Raw genomic sequence first — 15,724 nt, forward strand, 5'->3', positions numbered from 1 at the left:
ACTTTCACACACACTATACTGTGACTTTCACACACTATACTGTGACTTTCACACACAATACTGTGACTTTCACACACACTATACTGTGACTTTCACACACTATACTGTAACTTTCACACACTATACTGTAACTTTCACACACACTATACTGTGACTTTCACACACTATACTGTGACTTTCACACACTATACTGTAACTTTCACACACTATACTGTGACTTTCACACACACCATACTGTGACTTTCACACACTATACTGTGACTTTCACACACTATACTGTGACTTTTACACACACTATACTGTAACTTTTACACACTATACTGTGACTTTCACACACACTATACTGTGACTTTCACACACACTATACTGTGACTTTCACACACACTATACTGTGACTTTCACACACTATACTGTGACTTTCACACACTATACTGTAACTTTTACACACTATACTGTAACTTTTACACACTATACTGTAACTTTTACACACACTATACTGTAACTTTTACACACTATACTGTGACTTTCACACACACTATACTGTGACTTTCACACACCATACTGTGACTTTCACACACTATACTGTGACTTTCACACACTATACTGTGACTTTCACACACTATACTGTAACTTTCACACACCATACTGTGAATTTTACACACTATACTGTAACTTTCACACACACCATACTGTAACTTTCACACACACCATACTGTAACTTTCACACACACCATACTGTAACTTTCACACACACCATACTGTAACTTTCACACACACCATACTGTGACTTTCACACACACCATACTGTGACTTTCACACACTATACTGTAACTTTCACACACACCATACTGTGACTTTCACACACACCATACTGTGACTTTCACACACCATACTGTGACTTTTACACACCATACTGTGACTTTCACACACCATACTGTGACTTTTACACACTATACTGTGACTTTTACACACACTATACTGTAACTTTTACACACTATACTGTGACTTTTACACACTATACTGTAACTTTTACACACTATACTGTAACTTTTACACACACTATACTGTAACTTTTACACACTATACTGTGACTTTCACACACACTATACTGTGACTTTCACACACTATACTGTGACTTTCACACACTATACTGTGACTTTTTAATGATTTTTATGACATCAAACTGAGTCAAACTGTCAGGTGTTGAAAACATAATGAACATAATGATAAATGTACAAAATATATAAAGACCTTATACAGTATGTGTGAAATGAGAAAATATATTTTACTGTTGTAAAATGTAAAATATTCTGATGTTGGTTGGTGATGTCACTTCCTGTAGATTCAGTAACCTGGGGATCCTCCATGTGACCAAGAAAGGTGTGGTGGAGGTTCTGGGCCGGAGGCTGAGGGATGAGAGGAAGAGACAGAAAGCAGCTCACTGTCACCTCACAGGTAGACTCACCTGACACAATACACTGTCACCTCACAGGTAGACTCACCTGACACAATACACTGTCACCTCACAGGTAGACTCACCTGAAAACAATACACTGTCACCTCACAGGTAGACTCACCTGAAAACAATACACTGTCACCTCACAGACATGAATGGTTTTAGCTTGACCTTTTTTCTCATTGTGTAATTTCATGCTACATATTTGATGTGTTTTGTTCTTGGAATCTTTGCTCCAACAATAAATCAAAAACACAACAAAGACCATTTCAACAGCTTCGACTTTCTTTGTGAAATCACAATAAAGACCAGAAAAGCTACACTTTCATCAGGATGTAGAAGCAAAAAATAAAACAATAAATATGAAACTAAACCTCCCGGACTGTCTGAGGTGTCCACGGAGGGTTTCTGACGCTCTGCTGTCGGTGTTTCTTCAGATTCAGAAGAAAGCGGCATCCTGAAGGAGGCCAAGGAGCTGGGGAAGGTGATGGACCTGAACATCGTCAGGTTAAAGTTCACCGCCTACCTCCAGGACAGCAACGGAGGGTACACCAGAGGGCTGAAACCCGTCGTCTCCAACCCCATCTACGACAGCAGTAAGTCCAAACGTCACACAATCTGACTGTTCACTCAAAGAGCTGCAACCAATTAGTGCCAACGCTTAGAAACCGTCGCTTTGAGACACTTTTAGTGACAATTAATACAAATTTGAATGCAGTACTTCCACTAAACTCTGACTACTTCACTGCTGGTACCGACACTCCACACTCCATTGATGAATCATGTTTTATATGCAGAGTCACCAAACGCCTCCAACCTGAAAATCTCTCGGATGGATAAGACGTGCGGTACGGTGCTCGGAGGAGACGAGATCTTCCTGCTGTGCGACAAAGTCCAGAAAGGTGAAAACATTTGACTTTAGCAAATGTGTAAATCAGACGAAATGATTGGTGGACGGTGGACAGAGGTTGAGGACTTTATTATAACAGGAGTTTTCCTCTCTGCTGCACGCTACAGATGACATTGAGATCCGTTTTTACGAGGAGGATGACGAAGGAGGCTGGGAGGCGTTCGGTGACTTCTCACCTACCGACGTTCACAAACAGGTACGGAGTTTTACTGTTTTACTGTGTGAGATGGGATCTTCCTGTAGATGTTTGGGATCTTCCTGTAGATGTTTGGGATCTTCCTGTAGATGTTTGGGATCTTCCTGTAGATGTTTGGGATCTTCCTGTAGATGTTTGGGATCTTCTAAATTAGAAGGCACTAATCTTATCTTTTTGAAACTAGCCTTTGTGCAGCAGAATTACACTTAAATCCAGGTTTCAGTGTGTTTGTGTCATCAGTGTAAATCTCATTCAGACAAACAAAGTGTTTATCGTCTCCTCAGTACGCCATCGTGTTCAAAACGCCGCCCTATCACAGCGCAGACATCAAGAGGCCCGTCACCGTCTTCCTGCAGCTGAAGAGGAAAAAGGCCGGCGACAGCAGTGACCCCAAACAGTTCACCTACATACCGCAGGTCCAAGGTCAGCCATAAACATCAGATGGAACAAATGCACTTCCAGTATGAGGTGTTCAGTACGAGGTGATAGGAGGATGTTTATCATTCCTCACCTGCTCACTCATAGAGGAACGTTTAGGACATGTTTTCAGGGTTTCCACTTCTGCTTTTATCACCTTTAATGTCAGAACTTTCTTCTCATCACCGCTCTCTTTCAGACAAAGAGGAGGTGCTGAGGAAGAAGCAGAAGCCACTGCCTCACTATGAATCCTGGCGAGGAGGAGGAAGAGGTGGAGGAGCTGGTGGATTTGGAGGAGGAGCTGGAGGAGGAGGTAGTCATTTAATTTAAGATATAAGCAATTTCCTCTGAAACACAATTATCTTCAAATTAGGGAATTATACGTATTCCTTATCTGGGTAAAACACTTTTCATTTAGCTTCTTGGGGTCTTCCTTTTAGATGTTTGGATTCTTCCTTTAACTGTTTGGGATCAAGCTTTAGCCGTTTAGCAGCTAACCATAACATTTTTATACTTGGCAAATTGGAAGTTCACTGTGGACTTTGTTTCACTTTTGCAGGATTCCAGTTCAACCAGCAGATGAATGGAGGAGGAGGAGGAGGAGGAGTTTTCTTCACTGAAGGCTTCACAGGCTTCAGTGGAGCAGGAGGGGCTCAGATGTCAGGCTCCAACCCTCAGACAGGGGTTCCCCAGCAACAGACAGACGGACAGACGGGAGGGCCAACTGGCTCGCCAGTACAACAGCAGCTGTTTCAGCTCGGTAAGCTACAAAGTCCTGCTCCGATTCTTTGCAGACGATGTGACGCTGCTTGTGTTAAAGGTCTAATTATTATTTAATCTTCTGCTTTGTGTTTCTAGCCGCCGCCCTCCACAGCAGAGCCTCTCAGAGCGCCAGACAGACGGCTGCTGCCCTGTTGCAGTACTGCAGCACCGGGGACGCTCGGGTCCTTCTGGCAATCCAGAGACACCTCTGTGGCGTCCAGGACGGCAACGGAGACACGTGAGATTTTTACTTCTTTTTTTTACTTTTATTTTTCTACAGAATGATCCAACATCAAAAAGACAAACATGTTTAAATTGATTCTTAGTGTTTTAAGTTTTATCATTTTCAAGATTTGCTCAAGGTTGGATGTTCTGATGTATTTATTCTCCCACAGTCCTTTGCACCTGGCCATCATTCACCAGCAGACAGGTGTGATCCAGCAACTGATTCACACGCTGCTCAGCAGCCAGCAGCAAAATATCCTCAACACAGCAAACCACCTCCGACAGGTTAGCATCATCAACGCTAACCACAGAGCACTCGACCTTAACTAACCATGAGAACTCATCTCAGTAAAGCTCACCACGTGCGACAGACAAATAACAATGAACCGAACTTAATACCATATTCACTGCAACTAATTCACCATAATGCAGCTAACTACCTTCAACAAGTTGTTAACTGCAAGCCAACAGAGCTCATTATATCAGAAATGTAGTCTCTCAACACGTCATTTAACTATGACACCAAAATGAAGCTGACTAACAGTAGCTAACTCCCTGCTAGCTCCTTGCTAACAAACTCATATGATTAACCACAACAGGTGTCTAACTTTTTCCATCTAAGCAAAGTTAACCACCTCCAACTAGCTAACTCTAAGGTTACTCGACACAGGCATCTACTGTAAATCCCAGGTAACTAGTAAGAACCCTCCATCTCACCGCCCACTATCTCCTTCCCCTGCAGACTCCTCTCCACCTGGCGGTGATCACCCGGCAGGTGAAGGTGGTGGAGGTGCTGCTGAGGGCGGGGACCGACCCCAGCCTGCTGGACAAAGACGGTCGCAGTCCCATCCACCTGGCGGCGCTGGCCGGAGACACCGCCACGCTCCGCCCCCTGTTGGCTCACCTGGGAGAACGCCACGCCCACCTGGTCAACACCCCCGACTACCACGGTGAGAGAGCGATTACCTCAATGCTTTATAATAATCATAACTGTGAAATATTTACCATTAACTGTATATTGACCTCTCGGATCTCTCTCGTCTCTCAGGTCTCCATCCTCTCCACCTGTCCGTGAGGAGGGACGGCGAGCGCTGCCTCCGCCTCCTGGTGGGGGGCGGAGCCAAAATCAATGCACCTGAGCAGAAGAGTGGAAACACTGCCCTCCACCTGGCCGTGAGGGAAAACCTGTTCAAGGTGGCCTGCACTCTCATCACAGAGGTACGACACACACACACACACACACACACACACACACACACACACACACACACCTGTACACACCTGTACACCTGCTCCTCAGTGACATCACAGTGTGACTCTCTCTGTTCGTCTGCAGTTGAAGGCGGACGTTAACGCGAGCACGTTTGGGGGAAACACACCTCTCCACCTGGCTGCCAGTCTGGGCTCACCGACTCTCTGCTCGATGCTCGTGGCTGCAGGTGAGAGGAAATAAAAACATCTGTTCAGTCGTCATCACTTCACCTCATTTCATCATTCTTCAGCAAAACAAATGATAAAAGAAACAAAATGACACAAAACTGAAAAAGCTTTCTAGCAAGTGTCCACTGAGTTCCACACACCTGTAGAGGAAGTACACAGATGTTTTACTTCAGTAAAAGGTACTAATACCACACAGTAAAAATACTCTGTTACAGTAAAATGTTCCTTCAGTAAACGTATGTCAGTACAATCAATCAAATGTAGTAAAAGTATTCAAACTGTGACTGTTGTATTATCATATATTCTTCACTATTATATTATTAACATTAATATTAATGTTATTATAAACATCTGTAGAAGAAGAACAAAGACAAACATACTTCCTGTTTCTTCAGGCGCTGATAAAAACGTGGAGAACGACGAGCCGCTCTTCTTCAGCTCCTCTTCAGATGAAGAGCTGGACGAAGACGAACCAATCAGAGAGCGGGAGGCCTGCTCTCAGCCAATCAACCCCCGCAAGAGACCGGCAGGAGGACACACCCCTCTGGACCTGGCCAAGTGCCAAAAGGTAGGTATCCTTTCAAATTAAAAGCACAGGACACATTCACACTGTGGAATCAATCCAGAGACAAAGATGATACTCATCTCCTCATCTCCTCACCTCACCGTCTCCTTTCCTCATCTCCTCTTGTCTCGTCTCCTGGTCCCGTCTCGTCTCATCCCCTCACCTTGTCGTCTCCCCTCATCTCCTCTCCTTGTCTCCTCTCCTCAGGTGAGGAACCTGTTGAACTGTGGACAGAGTCAGAGGTCGAGTCTTCACAGCAGTAAGAAGATGAAGCCGAGCAGCAGTGAAGGTTCGTTTTTTATTTTAAACTTAAACTAAACTTCTGAAATAAAGACGTTGACGATGAGACGACCTGTCGGTGTTCCAGAGGTTGAACCGTCGGGGATGGACGAGGACACGCTGTCCCGGCTAGTGGAGCTGCTGAGTGTCGGAGACGTTCCATGGAGGAAACTAGCAGAGAAGCTGGGGATGATGACGCTGACTCACCTTTACCTGGACAGTCCCACGCCCTGTCACCAGCTGCTGCAGCACTACCAGGTAACATGCTACACCTGTCTCACCCGTCTCTGGTGTCTCACCCGTCTCTGGTGTCTCACCCGTCTCTGGTGTCTCACCTGTCTCTGGTGTCTCCAGCTGGGTGGAGGTCCAGTAGAAGGTCTGGTTGAAGCTCTTCAGTCTCTCGGTCTGACAGAAGGAGTCCGACTGCTGAGGACCAGCGAGCTACGAGACGACAAACTCAGCACAGGTAACGCAGCCTCTCTCTGCCTTCATAGAACACATTAATACTTCACACATTAAATTTATATAAATACTTCATGAGATCATGTGTTAAAGCTCCACGTCAGCAGTTTGTCTCCACATCATGTGTTAATAAATCTGCAGCCACTTTCACCTCATGTTTATTGTTATTGTCCAATCAGATGCCACGGTCGACAGCGGCTTCGGAAGCCAGCCAATAGAAGAAGAGGAGGAGCCGCCTGTGGCCAATCAGTGACGAGCTGGAAGTAAAATCCGGCACGGTCATCTCATCCTGCGGTGGACCGGGACTCTGTTGGGAACCGGGACTCTGCAGGACTGGACTCTAATGTTGGTCCACACGGACTCAGATTCACAGAACCAGAAATATTTTACCATAAAAATGCCTTTTACGGTAAAATAAATATATTTAGAGTTCATGTTTTTAGTTGTTTTGTTTATGTTTCATATTAACTTATATTTTGTTTTTCTTGTCGTTAGAGTTTATTTCTGTGGTTCTGATCAGCTGTGGAACATTTGATCTGAATTATTATTGTTTACGAGTCGTGTCACCTCGAGCTTCTTCATAGGAAAGTTGTGGGATTTCCAATTTTACGTCTGAACTGGAACGCAGCATGTCAGTTTATGAAATACTTTCATCTGATGAAGAACAAATGTTTTAAATGTTATGAAAGACAAACAAAACTGGTGTCGTGTTCATATCGAGACAAATAAATGATTTAAGAGCTCGAAATGTTTCAGTTTTTACGTGAAATTAGATTTTATTTTCAACGATATGATCCGTTAAAATGATCAGTTGATTATAAAAAGTTCTTTGAGAAATTTTAACCAAAAGTCAAAAATGTTTGTCTTAAAAATGTGATAATAAAGCAGTTAAATTACTTATTTAGTAAAAGTATTTTAATAAATAACTTAATTTTTATTTTTTCCGTTTAAAATGTTTTCATGAAAACATTAAGTGAAAGTTATGATTAAGTCGGTTAATACAAATTATGAGTTTGAGCTTTAGATTAAATTAATGAAATAAACGGTTCATTGAGTCTCAGATCAAAGAGTTTGATTATTTAGACTTTTCAGTTTTTACTTCTTAAACAATAATAAACTATTAGAATGTTTTATTGACGATTAATTATCCTTGTTTCTCCGTGAGTCCAGCAGAGTCCGTCTGTGTTGTTATTGTGTATTCGTGTGTTTCTCAGCCTGGAACTGAAACATGAATTAAGGAGACACTAAAGCCGCCCCGTTAATAAAAAGGACTCCGAGACTCTGAGTGTTTTCAAAATGTTTTTATTTGTGCCTCTAAGCCTTCAGAATGATACGAACATGTCGGTTTGTGTTTCACTACGACCAAAGGAAAGCTCACAGGATGAGGACGGTGTGCAGCCTGAAGCCTCCACAGGAACTAGAGTCAGAATAAATAAAGAGGAGGACTGTTCAACGTCTGAACCGATGCTCAGTATGGCTTCTGGATGTGGACGTTTATTTACACGCGTTGGGACGAAGAGCGTAAAGCGGCCGTGACTTTTAGACGTTTGCACAGAGAGATGAGTGTTACTGGATATTACAGTTAAGCAAAGAGCCTCCTCCTCCTCCGGTGAACGAGGTCTGAGAAGGTCCAGTTCTTAACTTCAAAGAGACTCCGGGACATTTTGAAAGTGGAGGTTTGGTCCCAATTTAAAACCATGATGGGAGTTCACGAGACCTGCATCGAGACAAAGACTTTCGTAAAACCGTCTCAGTGTCATTCATCGGGAATCGAACCTGAGCTGCAGTCAAATAGTCCAAGAAACTCCCAAAATAATCCTGATCACAACCTCATGAGGACAAGAAAGGATGTTAAGGAGGATTCATAAGGACTTAGGAAAAGGCGCCGACACTAGGCGGGCTACGTGAACACGAAGCAGCAGTTGGACGTTATTGAACGTGGGTCCAAGTCGCAAGGCATTGTGGGACGGCATCATCTCCTTTAGGAGATAAGAAAAGGAAGCTTTTGAAGAACCTTTTCACTAGCATGCAGGGAAACTGGTGCAGAGCCGAAGAAGGGAAGAGAAGAAGAGTTTGGTTGTGACCTGAAGCTGAACAGACAGACGGACTATTGGACTGCAGCCCTGGCGTCGGCTGAATGGATTAACGAGCCTCTGGTCCACCATCCAATCAGAGCCGAGCTCACAGACGATGCCTCTTCAGAGACTTAAAGACTCGTCCAGCAGCTCCTTCTAGGAGATCTTCAGTGTGGTCCGGGTCTGAGCCGCCTCCAGCCAGACTACAGAGTCCTCAGTCTGTTGGACTGGATGTGGATCGTTAAGAGACCTCCTTGGTTTCAGTTCTCTCAGTACCTTTGAAATGTGCAGTTTAAGACTTTCTAAGAGAACCAACCAAAGCTGGACCAGACTAACTCCTGGAGGACCATCAGTCCATCAGCAACAGTCCAAACGTTCAGAGAGTTGAACCTGTTGGAGGTTCCAGCTGTTTGTGCATCATTTAAACATTCAGGATTAATCGTCATATTTCAGTTCTCTTCCTCTCTGCTGCCACCTGGTGACCGCTTCCTGTCCTTACATCTGGTTCCTGTTGAATCTCATGATGACCTCACAGGAAGTGAACCAAAGATGACTGAATCAGCTGATACATGATGTATTATTATAGATTATATGAACACATCAATGATGTGATTCATATTGTTCTGCTTCATGAGTACTTGAAGTACTTCTCCCTGCTGTTTGTACTCTGATCTCAAACCAGGACACAGACTCTGGAGACCTCAGGGGGCAGCAGGAGGGAGCTGCATGAGGAAGGACTGCATTACCCAGAAAGCCCTGCTGTCTGACAGCAGAACAAGATGGCTGCAGCTCAAGGTGAACGTTTAAGAGAAGAAGAAACAAACAAAGTGGACGGATTCATTCAGGATTCAGGTTCCAGCAAAGACAGGAAGTCCATGAAGGACCAGAGACACAACAGGTCTCCAGGTATCTTATGAATTATAGATGATGAGAGACGACGTGATCGATCGTCAGAGCTTCTGTCACACAGAACAATGAAGAATATAGGTTTTAAATATCACCGTCTGTAAATGTGATGAAATGTAATAAAGAACCTTAAAACTATTATTATTATTAATATCATCTCATGGGAGTTCATTCTAATGATTCATATTGTTTGTTTATTATATATAAATATATAATGAACTCAGTCTGCTGATGAAAGGTTGACTTATTCATATTTGATGCTCAGTTTCAATGATCATCTTCAGCCTTCAGATAGTATTCACATAACACAGTACTACACTGAGTACACACAGTACTGCTGTGAGTACTCAGTGTATTACTGTGAGTACACACAGTACTGCTGTACCCCCCCCCTACCGGCAACAGTCCCACACTCTGTCTGTCATATCTGGTCGCCATGGTAACCCACCCCCCCACTTTGCTGCAGGAGTTCAAAACAACATCAAAAGTACCGACGAAGTGTTTGAGTTTCATTTAACAAAATAAAAGTCCCCTTACTCTGAAACTTTGATGATTGGATGAGAAATAAAACCTTGTTTGTGTTTCCTGAACGTTTCAACTCGTAAAAAAAAAATACAACAACGCTCTCTGCTCGTCGTCCTCGTAGACGAGCTCTCATCTCCCACAGACCTCGAACGTCTCGGCTGGAGGAAAGTCCCCTGAGCCAATCAGAATGTGACTGAACAGAAAAGGTTTAAAGGACGATGTCAGCCTGCTACCCATGATGCATCCTGTCCTTCATGATGCTTCATGTCCTTCATGTCCTTCATGTCCTCGCCGCCTTACGGCGCCACTTCCTGTTTCTGCGGCTCTGGCTGCTGGTTGTTCCCGCCGCCGTTCTTCTTCTTGCTTCCCTCTTGGGCGTCGGTCCTGGAGGACGAGGACGAGGTGCCCTTGAGGCTCTTGGAGGTCTTGGCTCCGCGGGTCTTGTCCTTTTGGGCGGCGTCCTGAGGCAGCGTGGGGCTGGAGTGTGCCCTCTGCAGGCCGCCGTCGTCAAACAGCCGCGACTCGAAGGCCGACAGGTCCTCGTCTCCGCTCGCATGCTTGGCCCGCAGCAGCATGGCGTACGTCCCGTACCGGGTTTTCTGTGGACCGGGACCGAGACGAGACACATCAGGAAGTCTCTCTTTAATAAAACTTTATTAACAAGAACAAACCTTTAGAAACAACCACTGCTCATAATGAGACGATGTTTTTACTCTGTCGTCACGTCTCCTCTCGCCTGTACAAACATCCCATAATATGACTCCTGTTTGTTCATTTACGTCTAGATGTCATGTTGAGTGTTGATGGAGATGCTACAATGTTAGCTTAGCATAGCACCGATCAAACCAGACTCCATTCAGTTTGTTTGTCGTCTTGAGGACAGAAATAAAAGATGAATTCAGACTTTTTACAAGTTATCATCATGAAGACGTTATGTATCAGAGCGTGTTTAGTGTTCTTACAGCTGTAGTGAACAGGAGACACAGTGGGACTCATCAATGAGACCCACGCAGATCCTCGGAGGATGTTATGTGAATAAAGAATATTAATAATAATTTAGAATCATTTCAATGAGCTGCATTGACTTTGTACGTCTCCTCTAATAACTCGCTGTAACTGGTGTTTGGTGTGAACGCAACTCAACCTCGAGCTCTGAACTAAGATCAGCTTCTACGTTTAAATCCTCTCCAGTGAAACGTCTCTGAGATCAGAGTGATGTCTTCAGATGACCTGTACGCACTGAGCTCAAACATAAACCATAATCTTGTGATGTTGCTGCTGTTCTGAGTCTGTGAGGTGAAAGTGAAGACGCTCTAAACGACTTAAGGGACAGTAGTGATGTTTAGAAGCTTGTATGAGGTACTTCTACACAGTCAGTGTACTACTACAGTAGACGGAGCAAAGTAATCAGTTATATTTATTACATTCACCTTTGAGTCAGACAGCCCTGACTGTTATCTGTGCTCTACACAGACACAGACTGTGTTTGTGTCGTTGTGAGACTTGAACTGAACTAACGGGACGTTCTCTGCAGTACTTTGTTACGCTTTTCTTCCAGAGAACAGAGCAAAGTGCATTTAGACTGGATGTAAAGCTGCTCTTCTATGATCACACCTGACGAATCAAACTGATGGACTGACGCTCACGAATAACTACAGCCGCAGTAATCTGCTGCTGGTCCGTCCTGAGATTATACAACAACATATTAGTCTCTATTAAAATGATCTCTGATCAGCCCGTTCTGCAGTGACTCACCAGGAGACAACCTCCGCTTCAGTAGAGGGAAGTCAGAGCTTCACGTGTTAAAGCTGCATTCTCTCTAGTGCCCATCAGGGGGCGACTGCTCCAGTTGTAACTTATTTAGCCCCTCCCTCTTGCATCTAGCCCCTCCCTCTCACGTTCAGCCCCTCCCTCTCGTGTCTAACCCCTCCCTCTTGTGTCTAGCACCTCCCTCTTGTGTCTCTTCTGGTTGTTTGTCATGAAGGAGGGACATTTGGACTCGAAAGCTGCAGTAACTTTGCGTCTGTCCTTGTACGTCTGAATGTCCACTACAGACCATAATATCCTGTACCGTTACCATGGTTACAGTGAAGGTGTCCTCCCCTCTGTGAAACATACCTCGAACTCGAGGTACTCCTGTCGGAGTTTCTGCTCCTCCAGCTCGCGACCTTTCACCTTGAGGTCCGGCGTGGAGGCCGTGAGGTCGGCCAGCTCGGAGGAGACCGCCCTGAACCGGTTCTCGTGGGATTTGACCTGCTCTTCCTGTCGGGGGGGGGGGGGACAGACGTGGAGAGACTCAACAGACGTGATCACGGACGCTGGGACTCTTTACCTGAGGAGGATCTGGAAGGCTGAGGTCTGTACCTGGGACAGTTTGGTGTTGGATCCCAGCAGAAGAGGACGGCTGAACCTCTTCTGGGACCCGATGGCCGCTGGGAACGGGGGGGCGGAAAACATGGCCGCCACCACGTTGATGCGCGTGATCCACGACTGCATCTGTTCTGCATTGCTGAGGGCACAAGGAGGAGACCACAAGGGTCTTCTGGTTTAGTGGACGGATGGACGGAAAGACAGACAGACAGACAGACAGACAGAGCCTTACGGAGCCTGCAGCAGGAAGACTCTCCAGTCGGCCGTCCTCAGGTAGAAGACGTTGGGTCTCTTGCTGTAGTCGGCTGCTCTCATGGCCAGAGAGTGATGGATGGAGACGGCGTTCTTCACGTCCTCCTCCGTTAGCTCGCGCTCCGCACGGAACTCATCCTGTCAGCCAATCACAGAGCGGCGTGATATCAGTCAGCCAATCACCTTCAAACCTGCTCCAACACTCACGAAGTCAACTACAAGTCCCAGAAAGCATTGTTTTCGGGACTAAAACAAATACCTCTTTATGTTTTAGTTAGTTTTTATATTTCTACAAACCAAATTATTCCGCAAAGATAGAAAGTTCTTCCAGCCGATGTCGTCTACAGTGTTACTACTAGGGATGGGTATCGTTTGGGTTTTTTCCGATACCGGTGCCTAAACGGTGCCTGAACCGATACTTAAAAAAACGATGATTGACGACATTAAAAGGCTTTTTTTATTGCCAAGGCAAAAAAATGTCTTCAAATTGAACAATATATTAACTGTTTAAAGTATACTATAAATATAAATAAATACAAAACACTTGGCTTCAAACTACAGCTTCAAACTTTTTAACTTCAAACTATGAACAATATATTAACTGTGAACAACAGTTTACAGTATACTTAAATAAATATAAATAGACACACACACACTCTGTACACACACTACAGCTTCAAACTTCAGCAATTCTTTTGCAGAAATATGAGCATATTTGCCTTCTCTGGCAAAATACGACACCTCTCCTGACTAATTTTATTTTACCAGTTGGTGGCGGGAATGCGCCAATTCATCATTTGCCAACCGCCACTACACCTCAAGGAAGAAGAAGAAGGTTTCGCGTGCCTGTGGATGTTGTGCTTATGAGCGGCAGCGCTAAGTACCTGGATGTTGATGGAGGAAGTCAGTAGCCTGCCAGCCGTTTGACAGATCTCGTTCTCGTTTTTTTTTAAAAATAAATCATGGCCGAAGCTTCGCCAGAATGATGGAGGGGTTTGTTTCTAAGCGCGCACGGCTCGTCCGGTTGTAATAATACTGTGAGTGAGGAGCGGAGGACCGAGGCTCTCGTTACCTGCTGCCAGGATGGAGTCATCAGAGTAGTGTAAAAAAAGTATTTCAATTGGCTCAGGCACCGAAAGGAAGCACCGAAATCTGCGTTGCGTTTCGGTAGGTACCGGTTGTATAGGAACTGGTGCCATATTAGCACCGGTTTTCGGTACCCAACCCTAGTTACTACACTAACTCATCATGTTTTCACAAAAGATGACAAAGATAATTCATTCATAGCCAGTTTATACACAGGGCTGAACAAGGAAGTTTAAATATAGAAGAAATAACTGAAATATTAAACACAAAAACTAAATATATTATATGTAGAAATAAAGACAAAATATGTCATTGAAACATGAAAATATTCTATCATGATGTAAAATGGAACTTCCTGTTTTCGATGATCATGTTTCTTGGTTATGTGGGGAAACTTCTGAGAGTAAAAACAAAGTATGAGGACAGAAAGACTTGTTTGACCCACATGGTTTGTCCTGTTCTCACATCCCATCTGGGACGAACACAGTTAAAAATAGACACTTAACGTGGAGAGGCTGCCATGTATGAAACAGCGGGACTGCTGGGACACGCAGTTCAGATGTTTACCTTCTGCAGGTAGAGCACCAGACCCTTCAGCATCGCGTAGAAAGACTTCCACCCCCTCTTACCCCGAGGAGCTGGGAGAAACAAGGCATCATGGGATATATCAGACATCAAGAGATGTGGCTTTAAATGTCCGTCGTCCTGGGCCTCAGAAACGTCAGCTAATATACTGTGTGTATATATACACACACACACATTATGACTATAGTTGCTTGGTGAAGGTAAATTCAGGTGTCGTCTGTATAATATTATTGTAATAATTAATAGTTTTGCTTCTCATGGTAAAGAGATGAGGACCCAGGATGGAGCCTTGGGGAACTCCACACATCACGAGTTCAGATACATAATGTATGAATTCAGACTAAATAGTCCCTGAAGGTAGAGACAGAGCACACCTCCTTTTCTATTGTTCTATCGCCACAACATCAACAAAACACGCTGGTTATGAAGAAGAAGCAGAAGAAGTTAAAGTAGAAGAAGTAGAAGAAGAAGAAGAAGAAGCAGACAAAGAAGAGGTAGGAGAAGGTAGACATACTTCTCTTCCCGTCGGGGTCGGCGTGGACTTTTCGGACCAGGAAGCCGCTCTTGTAGAGCTCTCCGTCGGCCTGCTGGTCGACGCCCACCAGCGGGTTTCCTCCACTGCCCAGTCTCCTCATAGTGTGGGAGGCGGAGTCTGTCCGGACCTCAGCCAGCTCAGACATGGACTTCCTCAACTCCTCCTCATCTCTGAGGAATGAAACATCACTTATCATTGTGGTCTGATTAACCTCCGATTCAACATCTCCTGTCCTCACATAGTTAAGTCATATTTAAGTCATTAATATGTCACCTTTTAAAAACCAAATAGCTGCAGAAGATTAAATACCTGAAGAGATGAAAGGCTGAACATGAGGGAGGACAGATGCCTGTGTGTGTGTGTGTGTGTGTGTGTGTGTGTGTATATATGTATAGATAGATAGATATAGATATATATCTATATCGTTAAATATATATGTGTGTGTGTATATATCTATATCGTTAAATATATATGTGTGTGTGTATATATATATATATATATAAAAGTATATACGTGTGTGTGTGTGGGCGTTGGGATGCTGACCTGTAATTACAGTGAGGAAAGAAAGCAGGGAGCGGTTGCCATGGCAACAGAGGCTTAAATAAGAGTCTGGGCAGCAGACACACACACACACAGTACACACACACACAGTACACACACACACACACACACAGTACA

General features: G+C 44.3%; 2 protein-coding genes across 2 annotated transcripts in view; one reads left to right on the forward strand and one right to left on the reverse strand.

The window, feature by feature from the left end:
* The window catches only part of nfkb2 (nuclear factor of kappa light polypeptide gene enhancer in B-cells 2 (p49/p100)), a 17,640-nt gene extending 10,185 nt beyond the window's left edge, over nucleotides 1–7,455 (forward strand). The window contains exons 7-23 of the mRNA XM_031880018.1: nucleotides 1,343–1,455; nucleotides 1,894–2,052; nucleotides 2,254–2,358; nucleotides 2,474–2,562; nucleotides 2,847–2,985; nucleotides 3,179–3,292; nucleotides 3,539–3,739; nucleotides 3,838–3,979; nucleotides 4,137–4,251; nucleotides 4,709–4,916; nucleotides 5,015–5,184; nucleotides 5,303–5,405; nucleotides 5,802–5,974; nucleotides 6,179–6,260; nucleotides 6,339–6,508; nucleotides 6,605–6,716; nucleotides 6,892–7,455. Coding sequence (XP_031735878.1) covers nucleotides 1,343–1,455; nucleotides 1,894–2,052; nucleotides 2,254–2,358; nucleotides 2,474–2,562; nucleotides 2,847–2,985; nucleotides 3,179–3,292; nucleotides 3,539–3,739; nucleotides 3,838–3,979; nucleotides 4,137–4,251; nucleotides 4,709–4,916; nucleotides 5,015–5,184; nucleotides 5,303–5,405; nucleotides 5,802–5,974; nucleotides 6,179–6,260; nucleotides 6,339–6,508; nucleotides 6,605–6,716; nucleotides 6,892–6,965 — 2,269 coding nt within the window. The 3' untranslated portion in view covers nucleotides 6,966–7,455. The remainder of the gene's footprint in view (nucleotides 1–1,342; nucleotides 1,456–1,893; nucleotides 2,053–2,253; nucleotides 2,359–2,473; nucleotides 2,563–2,846; nucleotides 2,986–3,178; nucleotides 3,293–3,538; nucleotides 3,740–3,837; nucleotides 3,980–4,136; nucleotides 4,252–4,708; nucleotides 4,917–5,014; nucleotides 5,185–5,302; nucleotides 5,406–5,801; nucleotides 5,975–6,178; nucleotides 6,261–6,338; nucleotides 6,509–6,604; nucleotides 6,717–6,891) is intronic.
* Nucleotides 7,456–8,407: 952 nt separating this feature from the next.
* Nucleotides 8,408–15,724, reverse strand: part of psda (pleckstrin and Sec7 domain containing a) — an 11,373-nt gene continuing 4,056 nt past the window's right edge. Inside the window, exons 3-8 of the mRNA XM_031880020.1 lie at nucleotides 15,026–15,216; nucleotides 14,494–14,564; nucleotides 12,821–12,978; nucleotides 12,583–12,727; nucleotides 12,337–12,480; nucleotides 8,408–10,817 (exon numbers count right to left, since the gene is read on the reverse strand). Of these exons, the coding sequence (XP_031735880.1) occupies nucleotides 10,515–10,817; nucleotides 12,337–12,480; nucleotides 12,583–12,727; nucleotides 12,821–12,978; nucleotides 14,494–14,564; nucleotides 15,026–15,216 (1,012 nt within the window). The 3' untranslated portion in view covers nucleotides 8,408–10,514. The remainder of the gene's footprint in view (nucleotides 10,818–12,336; nucleotides 12,481–12,582; nucleotides 12,728–12,820; nucleotides 12,979–14,493; nucleotides 14,565–15,025; nucleotides 15,217–15,724) is intronic.

The sequence above is a fragment of the Anarrhichthys ocellatus genome, unplaced genomic scaffold (genome assembly GCF_004355925.1).
Source record: "Anarrhichthys ocellatus isolate YVR2014 unplaced genomic scaffold, GSC_Weel_1.0 scaffold528, whole genome shotgun sequence".
NCBI classification, from domain to species: Eukaryota; Metazoa; Chordata; class Actinopteri; order Perciformes; family Anarhichadidae; genus Anarrhichthys; species Anarrhichthys ocellatus.